The 23,242-nt window shown below is 43.1% G+C and overlaps 1 protein-coding gene across 1 annotated transcript in view; it reads right to left on the bottom strand.

The window, feature by feature from the left end:
* Positions 1-510: 510 nt before the first annotated feature.
* Positions 511-23,242, bottom strand: part of zdhhc5a (zinc finger DHHC-type palmitoyltransferase 5a) — a 23,421-nt gene continuing 689 nt past the window's right edge. The window contains 12 exon segments of the mRNA XM_063882931.1: positions 511-3,035; positions 4,238-4,278; positions 4,280-5,386; positions 8,402-8,511; positions 8,603-8,711; positions 9,935-10,061; positions 10,627-10,718; positions 11,222-11,324; positions 11,460-11,632; positions 13,759-13,916; positions 14,049-14,170; positions 16,839-18,716. Coding sequence (XP_063739001.1) covers positions 2,810-3,035; positions 4,238-4,278; positions 4,280-5,386; positions 8,402-8,511; positions 8,603-8,711; positions 9,935-10,061; positions 10,627-10,718; positions 11,222-11,324; positions 11,460-11,632; positions 13,759-13,916; positions 14,049-14,170; positions 16,839-17,002 — 2,532 coding nt within the window. The 5' untranslated portion in view covers positions 17,003-18,716 and the 3' untranslated portion in view covers positions 511-2,809.

The following is a 23,242-nucleotide window of genomic DNA, read 5'->3' as shown; positions in this document are numbered from 1 at the left end:
CTTGCCTGGAGAAGCTGATATGATTTGATGTTCCTTTTCACGTCATGGATGTTGTTTTGCTCTGATGTGCTCCATTGGATTTTGGATTACTGCAGAAAATAAACTCTGTGGTCAAGACACATTTATGAAACTTGTTGTTCAGCAGGATTACACAAACGCATATTAACACCCCTTTGTGATTGTTGTAGCGTAAATGTAATCAGCAGTTCGTCAAAAGCTAATGCTATTGGCACGAATTGATGTCACCACCGCTAAGCTAAGGATGGCTAACGTTTGGCATGATGACATTTCCTACTTTATGGAGTCACCTGTACGCAACTGATATGTTTATGATACCTCGGACATTCACACATGAGGTATTTGGTATTTTGTGTCGTAAAACAAAACGTGAAAATCCCATAAGCTTGTGTTAACCACATACCCTATTTCAGGCATCTGCCCAAAACATGCTGTGGTAAAATGCTAACTCATTTCAGGGTATTGGGACCTATTCCTCCTCCACTCTGGCAATAAGCTCCGTATTAACATTTTATTATCAGTTAGCTCCATTATTTCCCAAGGTGTGCTGTTTCCAAAAGAGGCAATAAAACAATATTATTTTCAAGGTTAGATTTAGTGTCCACTGTAGACTTACTGTGCAGCTGATCCTGGATCGCCCTGTCCCAGAAACCTTTAGCAGGACAGTTATTGTTGGTGTCCGAACATCATCATTTAACACATGTTCTCAGACCGGGAGTTTCACTTGTGCTTTAACGTCATCATAAAAGCATTTCCCAGGCCCACCAATGGTGAATTCCACTGACGAAGTTTCCTGTTAGAATAGTGAGTGTGGTAGTGAGGGAGAAGCCAGATTCATCTATGGTAGAATAGGGTGAACTTTGTATAGATAACTACTGGATATGTTAGAAAGAAGGCAGCTGGTCTTTCTTTTTTAACAGGATTCTGAAACTCAACCTTTCAGTCAACATTAAATCTCTTCATTTATCAACAGCTATATTTCTATATAAATTCATATAAAACTATTTCAAATTAAATGGGTGACATAAAAAACACTTTAATTTTCAAGGCAGTTGCTCAAGGAATGAGTTGTGTTGGGTTCAAAGCATGACTTCCTTGTTCACTTTGTCTCCTGTTTGTTCACAGACCACACACGGCGGCCGGTATAATAGTAGTGCATGCTGCGGTCTGCTATGAACGCCACTTAAAAAGAGAAATCCACATTTAAAATCACATCACCCTGTACAAACATGGAATCATATTCACATCTAAGAGAAAATCAACAGACGGGGAATCAGCACTTTGTTTTTTTTTCAGTCACAGTTTTCATGGCTCTATCTAAAGGTCGAGTCCATTCACAACATCGATGGAGAAGTTCATGTGCTGTTCCTTCCAGCCCATAATACAACACCACGTTACTGACTGCAGGCTGTGGCAGCAGATCATCACACATCACGACAACACCTGTTCTCACGGTCCAATCGGATCACTCCATCTGCTGGAAGCTTATTCAAAGCACACATCACATTTAGTTTACACTGAACAGCTCGGGGAGAAGCTCTCCACTTTTAGTTCAGTCAGGTTCCACACACTGTGCAGCATCATCATCATCCTAGTGTTCAATGATGTTCAAAAACGGAGTGTGTAAAGGATGGAAAATATCACCAATGTTAACCCAGTGCAGCTTCAGTGTAAAAGTGCTGATGGGTGATAGTCTAGGTGTCAGCTCAGAGTCCTGTAGTGAACCCCGAAATGTAAAGTACCCCAATGCATTAGAAATGTAAAGTACGGTTCCCAGCACATGGAAACTGCTGGATGATAACTTGCTGTTGGGCAATTTGCACAATTAGAATAAGTTCCTGTTGATTAGCATGAATTAGCATTATGGCCTATGTGGACAATAGTTAAGAAATGGCTTTGCCAAATGGACAATTATTGATAGGTTCGGGGTTATGGAAGATTCTGAATCCATTTCTGAAATGTGTAGGATCCAAATTGCCAGTTGTAACCAGAAAACGCCAATCTTTGTACTCCCGTTGGCCTGATTGTTTGTCATTTTGGGTTGATTTTGACATTTTAGTGATCTCTGGATCATTTGTATTGGACACATTGCTTATTTATTTGAACAAAAAAAATAAACAAACCATCCACAATAGCTCTCTATATCCAATGGCTACTCCTGGTAGTCAGAATCAGCCTACCAAGAGCACAAATATATCCCCTTCCTGGGTAAACCTTCCATTTTGTATCCTGAAATGTCAGAAATGGATTCAGAATCCTCAATAACCTTTAAAACCACACTAAAATTGTCCAAATCGGCCATGCCAGTTTTAAGCCATTGTCCACATAGGCCACAATGCTAATTAATGCTAACAGGAACTCATGCTAATTGTAAAAATTGCTCAACATTTGTGAGTTAGCATCTAGCGGTTAGTAATTACTGGGGGCCCGTTATACACATCTCTAACACAAAATTGTGGAGTCCTCAATATTTCCAGCTTCACAGTGCTGGCAAGTAGACTCTAAAGTTATAGTTGGTGGGGGCCGGTGGGGGTCTGAGCCCTCCCCCTGGCAGTGGGAATGCCTAATGTAACACCTGACCACAGCGAGCATACTGGGATGGTTCCTGTGTTCTCCATCCTAACGTCACCTGCACAGGAAATGAGGCGGATCCAGTCTAGCTCCACAGCCAACCAGCAGTGAGATCCGGATCCTGCTCACACCCTCAAAACTGGCTCTCTCCCTCAAAGGGGGAGGAGGCCGCAGAACCTCCTCTTCGGTCTTCCAGGGAGGGTGGGGGTCTGGTCGCCAGTCACACAGAAATCTCGTAGGTGGTGCCCCCGACGCCAGTCACCTTCTTAACCCCACCACCCTGAGGCTTGTGAGCGGGACTGTGTGTCAGTGTGGAGCTGGGATAGGCCATCCCGGGTCGGGCGGACACGCTGATTGGGTGACAGGGAGAGGAAGGGGCCGAGCAGGAGGAGAAGGGCTGGCCGCCGTTGGTCCGACTCAGAGGTTTCATCTGGATCAGCTCATCCCTGATGGAGGAAGGACACAGAGACAGTCAGAGAAACAGGAAGTTCCGAGAGCTCACTCTCACCCCTCTCACCACTCCGACAGAGAACATGGTCCCTGCAGCACCCTGAGCAGACAACCTGACTCCCCCATCACACTGCACCCTAATGCTCCTGTGACATCACAGTCATCCAGGGGTGTAAAGTAACATTTACTCAAGTACTGTACTTTCTTTTGCCTAATTCATACTCCACTACATTTATTTAAGACGAGTTTCTCCCAGGTTCATACTATTCAAAAATAAATGCATAAAATAATATATAATGCAGTGATATAGTAGATATAATTCTGATAATGGTCATTCTGCACTTTTGATACTTTAAGTAAATACTAATGCTAATTCCTTTGTACTTTAGTACAATTGTGAATGCCAGACTTTTACTCGTGACAGTAACAACAAGTAACAGTATTTCTACATATATCTGCATATATTTCTAATATTGATGTTCTGATGGACTGACAGAAGGAATGATTATGGGCAGTAGTAGTATGGTTAGGCTGCATGATTAATAATCATATCACCCAAAGTAAAACCATCAGTCTCTGTTTCCTGGCAGAGCCCCACCCTCAAAACCAGCACTGAGGAGCCCGAGACTGAGCGGTCAGACTGTGGAGCTTCCTGCTGTGGAGGTGATCAGGGGAGTCCTTCATTAAGAAACGTATAATACATAAATAAAAGTGTGATGTGGAAGCTGGGTGGGGGGATGTTTGTCTCTCAGTTTGAAGGTGGAAAGCATCGAGTCAACATAGATCATCTGTAAAGTGGAATTCATGCAGCATTCACACTCAACAAGTCTTTAAGGTCACAGAACAGACACAATGAAAGTGACTCCGTGCATGGGGGGGGGGGGGGCGGACAATGAGCAGGAAGGACAGACATACAGCGACAGACAGACTGGGTGTCTTCATGCGATGGGGTCTGTGCCTCAGTGATATTAAAGAACAGAGCAAGACGAAGGATGCACCGATATGATAATGCAGCATCACATGGAAGACAAGCAGAGGGAAAGAGAGAGAACTCACAGGAAACCTGGCAGGAGGAGGAGGAGGAGGAAGAGGAGGAGAGAAGGAGGAGGAGCAGGAGGAGCAGTCAATCAGGTAGTCAGCTGTTGAGGCGGGCAGGTGCAAACCAATGGTCCCGTCAGAAGGCGGAGGTCATACTCACTTTGGCGGCGGTATTACTCCTCCTCCTCCTCCCCCTCCTCCCTCCTCCTCCTCCCACCCCGGCTGCGTTGGCCCCGGCTGACGCCGACGCCTTCCGGACAAGCCGGTACTGCATCTCAGCAGCGGCGGCGCTCGAATAGGAGAGCGACTTGCCCAGGGGCGGGGGGTGCGGAGAGCGGGGAGGATGGGTGGTGGAGGTGGAGGAGGATCCCAGAGGGGTGTCAGTGGATCGGGTGCGGTAGGGATAGGCGTGGTGGTGGGGGGGCGGCGCGTAAGGAGCGGCGAAGCGAGGAGGGCGGCTGGTGGAAGACGAGGAAGAGGAGGAGTGGTGGTGGTGGTGGTGGGCGGCATGGTGGTGGTGGTGATGGGCGTGGTGGTGGTGATGGTGAGGGGGAAGCGGGGCGGCAGAGGAGGGTGGAGCGGAGGCGTGATTGGCTGGCTGGAGGTGAGGATCCCCCAGCAGGCGCTCCCTGTCCAGGGGAGGCGGCGGGGAGGAGGATGTGGTAGAGGAGGAGCGATGGAGGAAGGGCTGGTGGTGGTGGTGATGCTGGGAGGAGCGGTGGTAGTGATGGGGTGACTGCATCTCAGTGTCTCTCGGGTGGGACAGGAAGGGGGAGGTATAGCCGCCTGCTGCCGGCGTACAGGGTCTTCCAGACGGGGCCTCAGGGGCCACAACCCCCCCTTTGTCGAAGTCGTCTCCACCTGCCACCAAGCTGTCATAGGACAGGCTGCCGTTGCGGGACGGATGATGAGGCGGGGGCGTCTGATTGGCTAAGCTCTTGAAGCTGGCGGAGTTGGTGGTTGCCTCGGAGATGTGGGTGTTGCCGGCCGAGTTGTGGGTGGAGCTGGAGGAGCGAGACGCCACCCCTGACAGGACCGTGGGGTCGGAGAAGGAGGGGTACGAACGTCCACCGAGGGTGTAGCCAGGGATGCTCCCTGCCTCTCTTCTCCCCTCTATCCTCTCCTCCCCCCCGCCTCCTCCTCCTCCTCCTCCTCCCCCTCCTCCTCCTCCTCCCCCAATCCCCCCTGAAGCATCCCTCCGGTCCAGGCTGGGCTGGGAGCGGAAACCGGGCTGCTGGCTGGCCTGGAGGAGGGAGGAGGTGGAGGAAGAGGAGTCTTTGGCACTACCAACACTCTCTCCTCGACTCAACTGGAGGAGGGAAGAGGAGGAGGAGGAGGAAGAGGAGGAGGAGCAGGAGGAAGAGAGGGAAAAGAGACAACAAGCAGCTGAGCAAAGGAGCTACATGGAGTTTAACTACTTCCTGCTGCAGCCCGTCTATTAACCCAAACTCAGAACAGGGACCACATCACTCTGCAGCTCTACCGGCTCCCAGTGAAGTACAGGATCAAAGTAAAACTCTTCTTCTTACTTAAAAGACCCTTTAATCTCCCACTGTCCCTCTGGGCATTACGAGTGCAGGTTCCCAGAGTCCACAGGTCAGGAGTCAGAGCGTTACCAAGCTTGCTTTGTGGAACCAACTTCCCATTTGTATTGGGGAAGCAGACCGTGTACAAAATATTAAGAGTGTGTGAGGACCTTCAAAAGCATAGAGTTAAAGCTGGTTTAAGATATCCCAACGTTTGTCATACATTTTATGGTATGTTATCTTATTATTTTTAATTTATTTGTGTTGTATTTTATCTCATTTTAAATGCATTTGATCTTTTATCACTGTGGTCTGTCTGTTAAGCCCACTGTGGTTTGGGATATTAGGATTTATAAATAAACTCTGATTTGATTCCTGCCGCACTCTCACTCCCTCCAGTGTTCACTTCCTGACACAACAGCTCCACTGAGGTCAGTACTTTACTTAAGTATTTTCAATGTTCTTCTACTCCTCTACAGTTCAGAGTAAATGGTGTCCTTTTACTCCACTACATTTATTTAACCCCTGTAGTTACTTTACAGATCTGGATTAATGATGGTAAATATAATCAGCCCTTAAATCAGACTTTAGTTCACCTGCAGTAAATCCAGCAGCTACCCTGCAGTATACAGAGGCATTCAAACTAGCTGCACCTTTACCAGCTCTGAGAACACTTTAATGATCAATCATTATAAAACATATCAGAGATATTATTCTGAAATGGACCAATCAAACAATGACTACTTTTACTGTCGCTACTTTAAGTACATTTAGATGAGAGTACTTTCTACTTTCACTGGAGGAACATTTAGAATACTTTTACTGTGACAGAGTACTCCTACACTCTGGTACTTCTACTTTACTCAAGTACAAGATCTGAGTACTTCTACTTTCACTCAACTACAAGATCTGAATCTCCATAGTCACATTTCAGACTGATGAACACATTTAGTATGGTATGCAGAGGCTGAATTTGAATAGAAAAGCTTTTTATATTAACACGTTCTGTTTCGTCCAACATGTGCAGGAAGTTGTCATGATGTGTCAAGTCTTCCTTTTTATCATGTTAGATATTTAATATGTTTATACCATAACAATGTTTTTGGTACAGAGGTGTTGTGAGGGTAAAAAGTAAAAAAAAAATGCAACACATAAATCTATTATATTGTATGAGAAACGGTTGTATGTATGCATCATGTGAGGTCACACTAATTTTGTTAATTTCACTTCATCATTTAGATTCTTTTATAGGCGGCGATTACAGAAACAGTTACACCTCAGACGGCAACAAAGGAGAAGAGGGAAGATGATTCCTCTTTGTGAGTCATCAGTTGGCCTGTCTCTGTATGAAAAGAACTCAGCTGAAACATCAAATAAAATATCAAGGGCACTTGTGTAAAATTGCCTAATAGAGGTACATTTAGGCTTTTGATACTGTGTCTGAGCTACAGGGGAACTACTTCCTTTGACAAACTCTGGGAGAATCTACAGGAAACTTCTAATCGGGGAGAAATGAAGGAAAATCTAAACACAGTTGTGGATTGACGGGTACTGTAGGAGGAAATGAACTGGACATGGGTACACATACTGAGTAGAACCATCCAGATGTAATCGGATACAATGCTTTGATTCAAAGGAATCTCTTCGTCAGGCCTATACTTTATATTACCCAGATAAATGAATCCAGTCTTTAGATGGAGTCACACAGTATTTCACCCATGTCCAGGCAAACAGAAAGGGGCAGGAAACAAAGTAAATATGAGGAAAATTGCTTTCAGCACAACCACTTACTGATATTGATCGACAGAAAGCCACTGAGAAACCAAACCCAGAAGAGCGACAGGAAATCAAAAAACAAACAAAAATGGAGATGCATTAGATTGAAAGGCAGGGACAAATGAAAACACACACACACACACACACCTTTTGATTGCAGCTGATGTACTTTTAGTTATAGTTACATTCTGATGGCCGATTTGTTTTTTATAGTTTCCCTCACTGTATTACTCATATCTTGCCTTACCAAATATGTGAATCACAGAAACCTGATTATTATCCCAACTTCTGGTGAACTGTCACATGATGTCCCATTCCGAGCAAAACATCTGAAACAATGATTGTATCCCTACATCATTGCACTGCCAGCAATAATTACCACAAATACAAGCTCCAATTAATACAAGACCTATTCCTAGATCTACAGTGCATCTGCAGTGGAAACACTCCTGATTGGATACTACCATGTTGAAGAAATGAATATGAAATAGAAAATGTACCAAGGAATTCCCTCTTTTTAGTGCAGCTTTTTAAACTTTTGATCACTCTGTATGAATGCACAACTGGCCTGACTCTCACATGATTATATTTCAAGCTATCAGAAAGGACAAAATGTGTTTATCATGAAAAAATACTAATTATTATTTCTGATGGAAAATCTGGAGTACCTCAAGGCTCAATCTTTGGCTCTCTTCTTTAATGTATTTATATTACACCCAAATTTGACTAATTCTAGAAACAAATATTTCTTAACTTCACTGATAATGCATATTGTGACAGCTGATCAGTCCGACATTAATAAATCAGTGACACGACTGGATGTCGAATAATGTCAAGACGCAGACAGACATCAGTTCCTGCTTCCTTTTTATTGCTTAAATGTGCTCTGATTAATAAAGTGTTCTGTAATTATGTGTAATATAATACTATGTCTGTTTCAATGCCCCTTACACCCTCCATGTCTCTTTCATTTATGCACCCCCCCTTGTTCAGATGCAGCCTACTGTTTATGAGTGCATTACCTGGTTGGCGTAAGCATGTGTGAGCGCTGTGTGGTTCTTCCCAGGGCTGTAGGTGGGCCTGTATTTGTACATGGTGGGGGTGGGAGGGGCTTTGTTCAGAAGACTGCACTCTGCAGGAGGGTGGGAAGACAAAGAATTAAACAACCTCACTGTGAAGTAGTGAATCAGAGCATTGTATGGTTAGGAGTCAGACAGCGTTACCCTCTGTGTTTCCTCGGGTGATCCCAGGGTAGCGGAGCTCCGGTTTGGGAGGAGGTGGAGGTTCAGCGTCACATGACTGGCTCTCCATCATCTCCAGACTGGATTTGGACTGGATAGAAGAGAATGCAGTTCATGGTATTACATCACCTCCTTTATTAAAAATACCAAATGAGTAATTTTCAGGAAAGTGTTTTTCCAAAGAAAGAGCGTGTCCTCCTAGGGGTTCTTTGGAGTACCGCAGGGAGTGAGTGAGATTTAAAAAGCTGCATAATTACAAAAATAATAACAATCCAAAAAATATACATATATATTCCAATTAAGTGCAATAAACAATCAGATGCTGCAAAAAGCGCGATCAGGTTCAGGATAAAGTTTGAACCAGGAAGCCACATTTGATGTCAGGTGCAACTTATCAGCAGCTCAATGCAACCACAACGCTTTCTGGGTGTTATTGCATGATGATAAATAATCGGTTTGCCATGAAGAATGAATTGGTTGGATGAACAAATGTTTTAAAAAAGGGGGTGATTATCAAAACAAGATTGTACTGGGGAAAACTAAATCTCCTTCAATTCTTTCCTGCAATTTTTAATCACCTTTCCACAGAACATTCTCTGTATGAATAACATTAAAAGTGAATCTGAAAAGTAGTATCTCATCTTTTCACCTAACTTACATTCCTGAAATTGTTCATATCTATTGAACTGGATAAATCCATGTAACACATCATTAATGTTAACTCTTCTATGCTAGCCAGCTAGCTGTACTGAATGCAAACACACGCTGTTTGTGCTTTTGTAATAATTAAAAGAATAGGTAAAGACATTCTTGACAGGAACAGTGTTGCTCCTTAACTTCATGTCTTTATTTTAACCTTTTACACATATCAATCCCTCTGGGAATATTTTATTTCATTAAGCACTTATTTTCCATAGAATTGTGATACAGCAGTTTCTCAGAAAAATGAACACAAACACTTGAAAATAACATTACAAATGATTCAGAAAAGATTCAACAATTGAACTTGGCCAGCATGATAAAACAAGCCCCTCAAACCCTAATGGATTTGACTCCTGTGTTTTTGTGAGCTTTGTTATGAAGGCGCTCTTGGCTCATAGTCCAGGTTGACCTGCATTTACTGTGTGACCTTATAGGATCTCTGCCTATTGACTTTCAAAAGTCTAAAAGCTCTGCTGCCACCTGGACCCGCCTGTAAGTTACCAAGTGCAGATCGGAGTGAGACGCACAGCACCTTTACATAACGTGTGTTTACCAACAGACCAAAGCAGCTCTTTCTGTTTTTACACCACCTTCCCATCCTGCTGTTCTTACCCGGTGCAGGTCCCCCTGGATGCCGTTGTCCAGGATCTTTGCAGCCAGCTGGGCTTCTGTCAGCTGCGGCCGCAGGAAGGGAGGCTGCACACACACACTCTGCACACACTTCTTCCTGCCCAGATACCTGCAGAGAACACAGACAACAGCATGAAGACCAACCACTGCACAAATGCACTGCTGTCACAAGATTTATTCTTAGTTCAGTAATAAACTACGCAGAGTGTCTGTGAGGAAAAAATCTGACCAATCAACGTGACGATTTGGAAATGATGCGGTTACATATTAACTGCGATAATCATTAAGCTTGAAAACAATTGATTGACAAGGCTTTATAAAGAATGACATCAACATGTATGTATATGTATTTGATTGAATTTTTTTCTTGAGAACTTTAAGCCTGCACGACGTGGAGCGCTGTCAGGGACGTAGTAAGCGCAGCTGTGACGAACACGGTGATGGCTCTTTTTAAAGGGTAAGCAACCGCTGTTGATAAACTCTCTCCAACCAGAATCGGCACAACAGGAAAGTTGGCAAATGTCCGGATCCACTGTAGTGCAGTCACTGTTGTAAACCTAAACTATGTGATCATGTAGTCTCGATGGAGACGATAAACCGCTAATATTCGTAAAATACTTATGAACAGCCAACCAGATAGAACTATTTCTAAAAGGAAAAGGGAGAATATGCACCTGGGTGCCTGAGAGCTGCAGAGGACATGAGAGACATTCTTCCAACAGCCATTGGTGAAAGGGTTAACACCTCCTCTGAACTTCCCCGTCACCTGGAGAAAGAGAGGGACACCAGAGATGACAGAAGATGAGAGGGGGGATGGAGAAAGTACGAGAGGTTATCGAACTCTCCAATCGTTTCAAGTGAAAACAGTATGGGCAAAGGCATGATCACTGACGTACTTCTAAATAATGTCACTTATTCTGATAACATCAAAATGATTTCATGCAGAGACAACAGGTCTTGATGTGAAAGATTTAAACAACATTTTAATGAAGCATGTTGGGCTTAAATATAGATAATTAGAGAACATATATGTACCCACACGGATTACCACCTGTACTAAAACTGTGTGGACAGCAGCTCATTATGTCAAATTGTAATATATATTTTTGTTCTGGTTTCACATTTTAAAACAGAGATGTCCTTCTCTGCATTTTCATATTCATTTGTAGTTACATGGCACATAGACACTTTTCATATAGTGCTGTTCTAGATCTAGATCAAGATCAACTACAGGATTTCCAGGACTAAATGTCTTGGTACTGTTCCCACCTGTTCATTGGTAGTCCTGCCTCTGGCCACAAGCACAATGTGGAAGCCAGTGAGGCCAGCAACAGGGATGAAGAACAAGCCTGCAACACACATTACAGCCAGCCTGAGAGCATGGGGGTTAAGGAAAAACCTTAAGAGGCCAGATTCATTTACAGATTGCATTGTGCTTTCAATAACTGGCAGTCCAGAATATGTTTACGCTGATTTCAATCCATAAAAACAGATCCTTAAAGGATACGTGACGATGGCGTGCAGGCGGTCAATATTCTGCCGATGGTAGAGGATGAACAGCATGCCGAAGCCAAACACGGCCATGATGTGAGCCGTCAGAGAGAGGAGGAAGAGGAAGAAGTAGCGGTAGTTCCTCCTGCCTATGCAGTTGTTCACCCACGGACAGTGGTGGTCGAAGTCCTACATAAGAAGTGTTAAAGGAAAGAAGGTTATTGCATCTCTGTGCGCTGAATCAAGATTGCATTGAAATACATTATGATGTGTTCATGCTTGACTCGAGAATATAATTACAATACGTGTTCAAGTGTGTTGTGGAAGTTTGTGGCGATAAATACAGTTGTCTGAAGGAGATGTTTTCACAGCAATACAAATAATATAATATAAATTAGCATGACATGGACATGATCACAAAGCACAAGTCCCTTCAATTATACTTAGATTACTCTATTATGCTTCTTAGAGTTTTCTCTTCCCTGTAGCGTGTTACATTGCACGGTTTTTGTAAATGGTCTGTAAATGCTAAAATCCCTTTGTTCCCTCCAGAGGGAGTTTCTCTCCCTCACACACTCCCCCCGGACTGCCAGTATGAGAAAAATAAAGTGAATTGGGTAAAATGTCAGTTTTTTTCGTACAAAGAATGTAAAATGATCAGATGTCCTCAATAAGGGTAGTGCTTTCAACCAGCCACTATCGTAATATCATTTAAATATTGATTTGCCTGCTTTCTCATGTTCTTCACTCTGCTCTACTCGCATACAAATGCTTGACCTCCATGCCAAATTTCTTCTATTGCTAAACGTGTAGTCGCCAAAGGACAGGAAGGATGTGTGCACTGAGTGAGGTAGAGAGTTGCTGATTGCAGCTATTAAACAATGACACACCATAAACAGAAGGGTCCAAATGATAAAGCCTATATTCCATGATTGTATCAGCAGAAACTGCTTGCAGCGATCAGTGATCAACCTCAAAAACCCTGATCCGAGCACCTTTAGTCAGGAACATAGTTTAACAAGGAATCATGGAGCCAGGAAACAAAGTGACGCACTCCCTACAGAAAGCGTAGATTAGGCTTCAGTTTGACGTTGGCAAACCGTTGTTAGATTGTTATGTAATCATAGCATGGTGATGCCGTGGGCATTTTCAAAGTCAAACTACATTTTCACTGCACTGTCATGCAACCATTAGGACATTTGACAACAATCAAAGCAGACACGTGTAATGGAGGAAAAACACTAGTACACTCGTTTTTATGTGCCAAGAAGAAATAGGTCACATTCAAAGGCTCCATCCATGCATTCATTATCCGTAACCACATCTCCTTTAGAGGGCTGAGTGGAGCTGATCACAGCTGACCCTGGGGGGGCGGAAGAATACACCGTGGACAGGTCTACAGTCAATCACAGGCTGACACACGGAGACAGAACCACATTCACACTGACAGTCACATCGAGAGGCAATGGAAGGCCCTGACACACCGAGGCATTGAGTCAGTCCTCCTGTCCTCTGTCTCCTCTCGTGTGAATCTCTGCCTGCAGGGGCCCCTGCTCTGTCTCAGCCAGCAAACACATTGACCACAATGTGCTGAATTTGAACATGTACAGCAACAGCAACTAAGCTCAAATCGTAGACTGTTAGCCGAGCTAGTACGGTGTGCTTGACAACAACATAACAGCGGTAAATGAGACAACTGCAAACTGAATTGTTTCATGTTTCAATCGTGATGCTTGATGAACAGGTGTGTTGGGGAAGTTTGTCAAATGCTAAAAAATCACCAAGTCCAATCCATGTCACTGAAAAATAACACAAATTAACCCTTTAATGGGCAATCACTAAAAAAATGATTGATTGCTTTTTACCACATTTAACCCATATTACAGCATGATTAAATTTGTAATACACTTTTATTATACCCATGTTACGCTATTGTCACACCCTATGTAACTACACTGTTATTACACCCATATATCATTGTTATTACATCCACTTTATGCATTAATCCACCCATGTGACATCAATATTACACCTATATTATACCAAGGTTACGATGTTATTTTTCCTGTATTACACTGTTATCAGACCCATATCGCACATGGACCGAGCCCAGCAAATGACTGTATCCCACATGATACAGAAACCATTTAAGGGTTAAGCTACCGATATAGAGTTGATGATGGGATACTTTAATGAACTCCACAAATAAAAACCTGTTACGTTATTAAAAACTGGGGTGGTACAAACTTGTAAACAGAATCAGGTGCAGTGAATGTATGCATTTGTGAAAGGTGAACGGGTGAGTGTTAGATCACCTCCACACAGTTGTCACAGACGGAGCAGTGGGAGCAGCGTGGCGGCCTGTAGAAGCGACACGTTGAGCACCACTTCATCCTGACCTGGATCCCTCTGATCTCCACAGTCTTATAGAGGGGGGCACGGAAATCGTCCTCCTTGTCCTCATCCTCCTCAGCTGCAAGGACAGGAAAACATCTTTAACACAACCCTACGATTAAAAAGGCTCCAACAGCGATGCATAGACGAGCAAGAAAGGTAAAGACTCATCAAATGAAGCACACATATATTAAATGATCAGTGCACTCACCTCTCGGGAAGATGCCGGGGTCCATGAATGTGGCCATACAGAAGTTAGCCAAAACAAACAGGAAAACGACTCCATTGTAGATTGGCACAGCCACAGAGAACCGCTCTGAAAGCCACGGACACCTGAAACATGAGGACAGAGGACGACACTCAAAAACAAGACAAAGATTCTGACACATATTAAGGTCACATTTGAAAGTGAAGCAGTCTTTCCAGAAAGACAAGCTGCACTGACGCTTGTTCTATAGACTAATAGTTATTATCAGCAGCAATGCTAGTGTCATTTTCAGCTTGAGAGTGTGTGTGTCATCATAGCAATATGGTAGATAAAAGTGAAATGGATTCAGAGCTATTCCAATGAACGTTGCTCAGTGGTGATTGAAAACTCTTGACAACGAGAATACCCAGATCTTCCCACGACTTTCCACCCATAGAGCATGCACATTTCCAATGTCCTTAAGCCCCACCTCCCAATGCAACGTAAGGTTTGGCCTTGGCTGAATCAAATGAATGGAGGGAAAATACCTACAACTTAATAAAAGAAAAAATGTAATCAACTCACAGTTGAAGAATCTAGTAAAATAATCAGAAGCCAAAAAACGGTCTATTATAAAACTGAAATAAATGTACTGTATACCAGGTGCTAAGATGTGACGAATGTTGTATCCATTTTGTACCCATTCTTATAAGTCATTAGCCGTTTGTGTGTTTTTTGTTTTTCTCTTTTTCTTTTCCTGATTTGTGGATTGTTAAGTAGTTATTTTACGTATGTTGTTGCGTTTGCTTTGTAATCAAATAGTCTCTCAAAATGCAAATACATTTAAAAAATAAATAAAATGGGGGTTAAATTACTAAAACTGGATTCAGCTTTTAGCCTATTTTACATGCTATTCAACTTTTCAGACTGTATAGTTCATTTACCGCAAAATAAATGATATGCTGATTTACAGACGTAGTTTTCCCAATGTAAGTCAATGGGAACACTTTCTTTTTTGTCATTCACGTGTCTGACAAAAAAGTTGAAGTACCACTGTTTGGATGCTATAAAAATGTGGACAATGCCCGGCGTAGTTTCTGGGGAATTGGTTTGAAGTTTAAATCAATATAATGGTCATGGTAAAAAAAAAAAGGCATGGTCCAAGCAAGTATCAGGTGGGGAAGGGGCCATCGACAGAGTGATCCCATTTTTTGGGTTATGCCCTCACTTTTCAGATTACTATTAATTTACTAGTGAGACTGCAGGGAGAGACTGAATCACAGGCTTTTGTCAGAGTGACAGATGTTGGCCTATTTTCTCCTCTCTAATCTAAAGCTAACGGGCCACACACACAGATTAGATTTTCTCACATATGCACTCACAAACAAACACAGACAGACGGGCACAAAAGCACCCTAACTCACAATCCCACTTTCTCACATTTAAACCACATGCACATTCAAACACACGCACAAGTCCTTATTCCATCCCATAACTCCGAAACTACATCTACATCCCCTTCCTCTTGTTCTTTGTTGACAAGCACTATCTGACACACTCAGGAGAGACTTTAGCTCTGGCTTTGGTGGGTACTGACCACAGAACCCCCCACAAGAGCTGCAGTTTTGGAGAGGCTCTGACCCAGTCGTCTAGCATCACAATTTGTCCCTTGTCAAAGTCGCTCTCATCCTTACGCTTGCCCATTTTTCCTGCCCACTGACAGGTGCCATTCTAACGAGATAATCACTGTTCTCCACCTGTCAGTGGTCATAATGTTAAGGCTGACGGGTGTACAGCCACCTTTCTTGGTTTACAATACCATGTTTCCTGGTGCCATTAGTCTGATAGCTAAGTACAAATTAAACCAGCCTATTCATGTATTGAAGGTTAATCTTTAATGCGCACACTGATATGAGATTAATATATAAAAACGTTTTCAAGATTTCGCAATGACTTACAGTATATCACTTTCGAAGTTTAACTTCCAGCTTATTGTGAACAAGCCCTGGGTCACTATTTCCATTGTCAATACTCAATTTAGTAGAAAACAATATAATGTGTGCTTTGGGTTTACAGCTTTGTACCGCTGCATATCCACCAGACATGGAGCAGAAAAAGCACTTGTGTTTGTTTGTCTACTGAATCAATATAAATCCAATATTCAATATATTCAGATTCAGAGCTTATTTCAGGCAGACAACCCGTGCCGGTTGGCTATACAAGGTTCTCACTTATATTCACAGGCTACATAAACAGGGGGGCTGGGATCACAACACACAGCCACACAGGCAGAGACTCAGTTCAGGTACCCTCACACATCACTCTGCCTCTTTAGGGCATTAAACCATTTGTTCTTTGGGAAGGTATTTGATTTTCAAGTTTGGTATTGCGATTTATTTCAAACCTTTTTGAAAATGTAATTTATTCAATAACAATAAAAATACTTAAATCTATGGTTAATTTATATTAAAAGATTCATTAATATTTACTCAGCTATGCATAACCGCACCATCTTTCATATTCAAAAAGGCGCTATTTTCAACAACTTACTTTGAGAAACACGCTCTATGAAGCTACTGTAGCTGACAAAATTCATATTTCGTGGGAGGAAAACGTCACGCGTGGCGCTCTGACGCAGCGTCGATGCTTTCCTCATGCGGTAGTGGCCGTGGTAAACAGCAGGGTTGGAAAGACAACAGACGCTGCCAGGACATGCACAAAGAAGAGGCCCTGCTCTCTGGCACTACTGACTGTACGTGATGGTTTGTCACTTCAACAGGCCTGTGAGTGAGACGATGCAATGTTGACACTTACGTGAAGCAGAAGAAGAGCGTGGTGGAGCCAACCAGGAAGAACGTGGCTGCAGACACCGGGACATAGCGGGAGGGTCTCAGGGGTCTGCCGGCCGGGATCACGGTGTGACGGAGGGGGGACGAGGATGGACCCCGCCCTCCACTCTTACTGCTGACACCTGGCATCACGTCCTTTGTGTTGTGGGGTGTGTTTTTCCAGCAACCGTTATGGTTAGGAATGCGTCACTTAGACTTAAATGTTTCTGTAACAAGTAGATGTGTAGGGGGTAGAGATGATGGACTGGCAACAAAAATGTAAAAAAGGATGAATAGAAAAGAAAAGGAGGGATAATTAAAGAGGGCTTCCTCTTTAACGTGGAAATGGGTCTTAGGTCAATCCTGATCTACTGTGTGTGTGTGTGTGTGTGTGTGTGTGTGTGTGTGTGTGTGTGTGTGTGTGTGTGTGTGTGTGTGTGTGTGTGTGTGTGTGTGTGTGTGTGGTGAAAAAGCAGGATGAACAAATAAGCCACTAATTGAAAAGAGGGGGAGGGGTCCTCACACTACTCTAGTTGGACTCTGTTTTTCCCAACATGTCATTCAATTACAAACACAAGCCACTAGTATCTGATCATTCCTCTGTTTCCACTAGAGTAGTATCATTTTAGGAGAGGACATCTGCTGAGCTTTTGCAATGTGAATAAAGGCTTGATTAAAAACATGATGATGAAAAGAGGTTTGTTAATGAGATATTAAAACTCGGTTAGTGCCAATCCAATCCTGACAGACTCAGCTAAACGGATGCCGGTTGCACCTGATGTGAACTCATCCAGCTTCATTTGATTGGTGTGTGAATGGAGTCTGGTGAGGTGCAAGAGATAGCAGAGGTAGGCATTTCCGAGTAGGAGACTTAAAAGATGGAGCAAATAAGGCCAAAAGAAGGAGATAACGGAGAGGAAAGCTGAAAACAAAACAAGTTGTGGGTGTGTATGGCAAGCTTGTAGGCAAGTCTGTGCTAGCAAAATGTCCCTTAAATCAAAAGCCCAACAATGTTTTGATTTTTAAAAAAAGGTGATAATCTCTGTTTGGGGGAGGAGATAATTTGCTTTCAGTCCAGGACTCGTATTAGAACCAGCAGTCTGTAAAGGGGCCAGTGGAGTAGCCTGGTTTTCCTGTGTCGGGGCATGCCTAAACCCCGCCGGTGGCTGATTCAAACCACCTCACCTGCCAGCAACGGGGATGTGATCGGAAGACAAAAAGAACACATTGGTGGTCTTTCCAAAACATCTGGAGGAAAATCCAGCAGAACATCCATCAGTATCCATGTAAATGAACTTAATTTACAGAGTGGATTTGGAGTGCTGGGAGTTATTTGCGAAAAGATAACGGTTCCATCTAGTGTATCAGCAAGCCAACGCAAACCCCCCCACTAGTCTCCTCGCTCCACTGTGTTAGAGTGTGACCGTGCCTGTTAGTTATCTAACAGTCAGCCTTCCAGCTACGGGCTCTGTTCCCCTCTTCTCCAGGGACACGCAGGGCCTTCCCTCTGCTTCCTTTCCCAGCGGAGAGCACTGAGGCTCTGATAACATCCTCACGCAACAATCCCCTGGAGGAAACACTCTTTCTGGAGCGACGTCCTAATGATGAACTCAACCAAACTGAGAAGCGCTGTGGCTTTTATGTATGGAAGATAGAGAATCCTTTTTGTATCTTGAGGTTTTTCAGGTTGAGAGTGTCATTTTCCAACATCAAAAACAGGATCCAGTGCTGATCAGTGGCCCCTCGGATTTGTTGCTTTATAGGTGGATAAAACACAGGAGGTGGCAGTATTGAGTATCACCTCCAACCATACGTCTGTGCCAGTGAAGATAATCCAGTCTGATGGTTGGTCAGGATGCTGCACCTACAGAAGCAATGAGAGGAACAAAAGTTGTGTTAAGCTCAAATAATCATGCGTTTATTTTGAATAGTTTTTAAACTGGATAATACTTTTTGATAATACAGAGAGTTAGGTATTGTACCAGATACCAGGGACCTGTATCAAATGTGAACATAACCCAACCCTAATCCACCAGTACAAGGACAAATCAAATCATATCATGTATTTTCAATTTAATAGCATGCAAGAACAGATGCATTTCTGTTTAATAGCATTTTGTGACTTGTTGTCTTTTGGGAAAGTGTTTGCTCAGCATTAAAGATCTTGGATACTTGCATTAGTAAAAAGGAACAAAGAAATTGTCCTCCAGCCAAATTCCAGGAGACCGTCAGTCGGTTCCCAGCCAAGTCCAGCCGCATGGTGTGTAAAACTCAACTTTGTGCAGGGTTTTTACTTCACAAAAGCAAGTGATGTACACTGAACCATGTTTCTATTGTATAAAGTTCTGCTTAGTGCTGACCAATACAGTAGCTATCAGCGGCCAATAGCTTTGTAAAAGTGCCGTACTGACCCAAGTTGTAATGCAAGTAGGTTTTATTACTATTATCCACATCTACTGATCTTATACTTGTCATACTAGTCAGGTTGTTTTAAAGGTCTCCTATTATGCTATATTTGAACAATATATTGTTGGGCAATGTTTATACAAAACTTGTCTGTGAAGTGTTTTGCTCAAAATACCAAACAGATCCCCATTGTAGCATGCCTCATCCCCCTCTACTTCAGCCCTGTTCCTGAAGTGCTGATTCTTTGACTGTAGCTTTAAATGAACTAGCTGCTGCTGGCCACGCCCCTTTGGAGCTGCTGCTGGCCATGCTTCTCGGCATGAGCGCTCCTTTGAAGACAGTTTTCTCCCGGGAGAAACTCAGCTAAACGCTGCCGTGATTAAACCCCATCCAGCATTATTTCTGAAACTCTTCTCAGAGTTTACCACTAGAACAGAGACATTATATGTATTATATAAACAACAACTCTAAGTCCCTCCTGCAGACATCCTGCTGAACACACAGACACAGAGGTGCTGCGGAGGAGATTCAGCTAGCGACTGTATATTGGGACGATAGGTTGGGACGTGTCAGGTGGACGGGACGTTGCCAGGAGTTCAATGTAAAGCCAGTCCACATTTCGATCATTACGTCATATCGGCAGCAAATGTGGATCAGCTCGTTTGTACCTCCGTTTTTAGAGATGTGGGTAAGGAGGAAAAGAGAGGGTTTATTTTCTGACACGCGAGTCTCCTTACACACCGGGGACACATATTTATGTATAAAAGACAGCAAAAAGTGCATTTTGGATAATAGGGGACCTTTAAGGCCTTGAGTTCAATTCCATTTGGCTGTTATTGTATTCCTTTAAAGACAAATTATCTTGGTGACTGTGAATCTTTTCACTCTCCAAAACAATCATTCATAGCCAATAGCTATCAGTGGTTGATTGTTTGGAGTACCCTGAGGAATAAACACTAGTAAGGATCACAGCACTTTGCCATCTATACCTGGCTTCCTGGCACTTACAGCTCAGCAGAGCTACTACCTGCCTCCCTATCATTACTTCATCACAGGGCACACACAGCTCAGGAGCTTCAACAGTAAAGGCTGTCAGCAGGTCCAGACACAGGCAGACAGAGAAAGAAAGTCACACAGTTGTTCCCTTTATGGACTCCAGACTTTAAGCCTTCAATCAATAGGCAAAGTCATGCACATTCTCTGGCCAGGCATGACGGATGGACCTGTCCTACTTCTCCTCATCTATTACTGCTGCCCCATTCACCAGCAGTAAAGATGTGTAAAGAGTGCAGCGAACAAGAGTGATGGTCCCTGTTATCTCCCCATCATTCGGCCATTTTATATAGGCTTAGGCCAAATTACAAGAGGTTGGTTATAAAAGACAACATGTGTTTGTCTAACAAATCAAATATGTTATATAAAAAAGGTAGTTTAACCTACAATGTGGTAGAAAGCATTTCTACTATCCACATCTACTGATCTTACACTAGAAGTTATGTTGTTGTAAAAGAAGTCTAAAGCCATTTGGCTGTTTTTGTATTCCTTTCCAGACAAATTATGTTTGTGACTGTGAATCTTTTCACACAACCACTGTCCAAAACAATCATTCAATGTATTTACTCGTCTTCTTCTCTACAAACAATCCAAGTGTACATAAGCCACTAACTGGACTAGAGTGGAACGAGCATAAAGTCATAACCGATGCTAAATGTGCAATAAGCATGATGATCACACATTTTTGAGTTGCATGCGGAAGGTACTTGTGGCCCTCTGCAGAAAGACGACTGGTGCTAGGGGACTTTCAAGAGAGGGCTCTATAAAATGTAATGTTTCTCAATAATGAGCTTTTCAAGCAGTACCCTTCGCTACACTTACACAAGTTAAACCAGGTGATATATTTGGTGTAAGGGATATAGAGTAGATGTAAAGTTTAAAGCCAGCACATGTCAACACTTCAGTGAATGTCAAATGTAAAAAACATAAAACCATTGTGCCACAGACAGGTTTGTGCAAAATGCAGCCACACATTCTGAGATTACATGGGCTGGTAGCACACATGCACACTGCCATGCAAACTAGCAGGAATACAAGATAGCATAGCACTTCCTGTATGTTACCTAATATATCTGTGATGGAAACTTCTGGAGCAATGGAGATGAAACTCAGAGAGACACGGTAGAGCTGGAACTTTGATGGCAAACACTGAAGGTTCAATATGAAGTTAACACCCGGAGAGTTGACAAGACATGTGCTACAGCTATAAGGTGACAGAGTGCTTGCCCGACCAATTCTGAAGAACTCTCCTACAATACGAGGTTTTAAGCAGTTCAGAGTGTACAATCAACATTCCTGGTCAGCGAGACCAGAGAAATATGGACCCTGAATCTACCTAAAGCTGGAAAAGAATGTGCGCCAGGGAACCTAGGTTCCAGATAATAAAGGGCCTCTAGACGTCCCTGATCAATAACTATCTCATGGTAGCTTGTGCTCAGTCATAGACTGGCATCAACAATGAGCCCAAGCTGCCTTTCCTTAAGGGAGATTACAGAAGGAGAAAATGATAAACCGCGTCAAAGTTTAACTACCTAAGCCAAAAATTCCCTAACAATATGAACTTGGCAGGCTAACATGCTCATGCAAATAGACATTTCATGGCCAAAATCAAGGTTGTAACTCTGTCAAATGAACCAGGTATGTAGAAGTGGCATGATGCCAAATCCTGGACTGACAAAAAGGATATGCTACCTCTGCTTTATAAATGTTGCAGAAATCTATCATTGTATTTTAAATAATCAACCATTCAATAATTACAAAAACAAATGAATAGCTTGCACACTGCAGGGTTCCAATGGTATTATACAGTTATAATGTATTGCACCTATGGTGACATTAAGAGCACTGCTCTTCATCACACTAACCCTAATGAGTGCTCTCAATTTTCTAAAACTTATTTTGCAGAGGAATTCTAAACATACACAGCTGCATTTCAAGTCAGTTATGCCTTTATTCACCTATGAGTCCTTTACATGTGATCTGTTCAAAGCTGTCCATCAGGCAGAACCTCTACTCTACATCGCTATTAATGCTATTAAATCCCCAGACACAATGGCACCCTCTAAGAACTAAAAGCATCCTCCAGCTTGACAGCACATGCACACAGAAATCCAGGGTGTGCTATAGCCCGCTCCCCGCAGCAGTCACGGCAGAACTGAAGGAACAGCAGTTGGAGCAATGGTAGATGCACCCAATCGGGCCAATTATGCCAACATCCTTATCTCCAGACCATACGTCTCCAATTTTAGTTACATTTTGCAGCCCTGGTTCGAATGGAATCGCTCAGCTTGCTAACCTCTCAGATGCATGCAGAGGATGCTTTATGGATACAGCTGAGTCGGTGACACGCAGCCCTGACTGCTTCGCACGGTTTGACAGCTCAGTGGACACGATTGAGCCCGGCAACGATGTGCCATTCACTTTTAAAACGAAAGAGCACGCCAAACTGCATTGACAATTTAAAATATGTAGTGTGACAATGAGGATTAGCAAGTGATCGTTTGACGAGACGTTTTATAAAGCATTTTGTTGATAACTGTGGGATCCAATCTAGAAATTGGCGTACATATATAGTCTTGCAGGGGATCCTCGGTTTAATTGCCGATCTTCAAAACACCCAGGCAAATCTTACATCAATAATTTGGCATAACGTTGTGTTCTTAGAGAGACATCCAGCCCACACTGGAGAGTGGGTGATCTCAAAGCCGGGGTGTGGACACATATTGCGGATGATAATAACGTTACAGTCCTGGGATGAGAAGCACAATTAAGTTGCAATTACAAACCCGGCTTTATCTTTACTGTAACGAGAGCTAGTACATATTAGAATGATAATTGTAACGTTAGCGAGGCTATTGTGATGAAAAGAGGGTGGAGATTACTGGGGTTAACGGTAACGAGCACGGGGATGGGAATGAAACACCAGGATAC

This window comes from Eleginops maclovinus, chromosome 5, assembly GCF_036324505.1.
Source record: "Eleginops maclovinus isolate JMC-PN-2008 ecotype Puerto Natales chromosome 5, JC_Emac_rtc_rv5, whole genome shotgun sequence".
NCBI classification, from domain to species: domain Eukaryota; kingdom Metazoa; phylum Chordata; class Actinopteri; order Perciformes; family Eleginopidae; genus Eleginops; species Eleginops maclovinus.
This window is presented reverse-complemented; position numbering and strand designations above follow the sequence as displayed.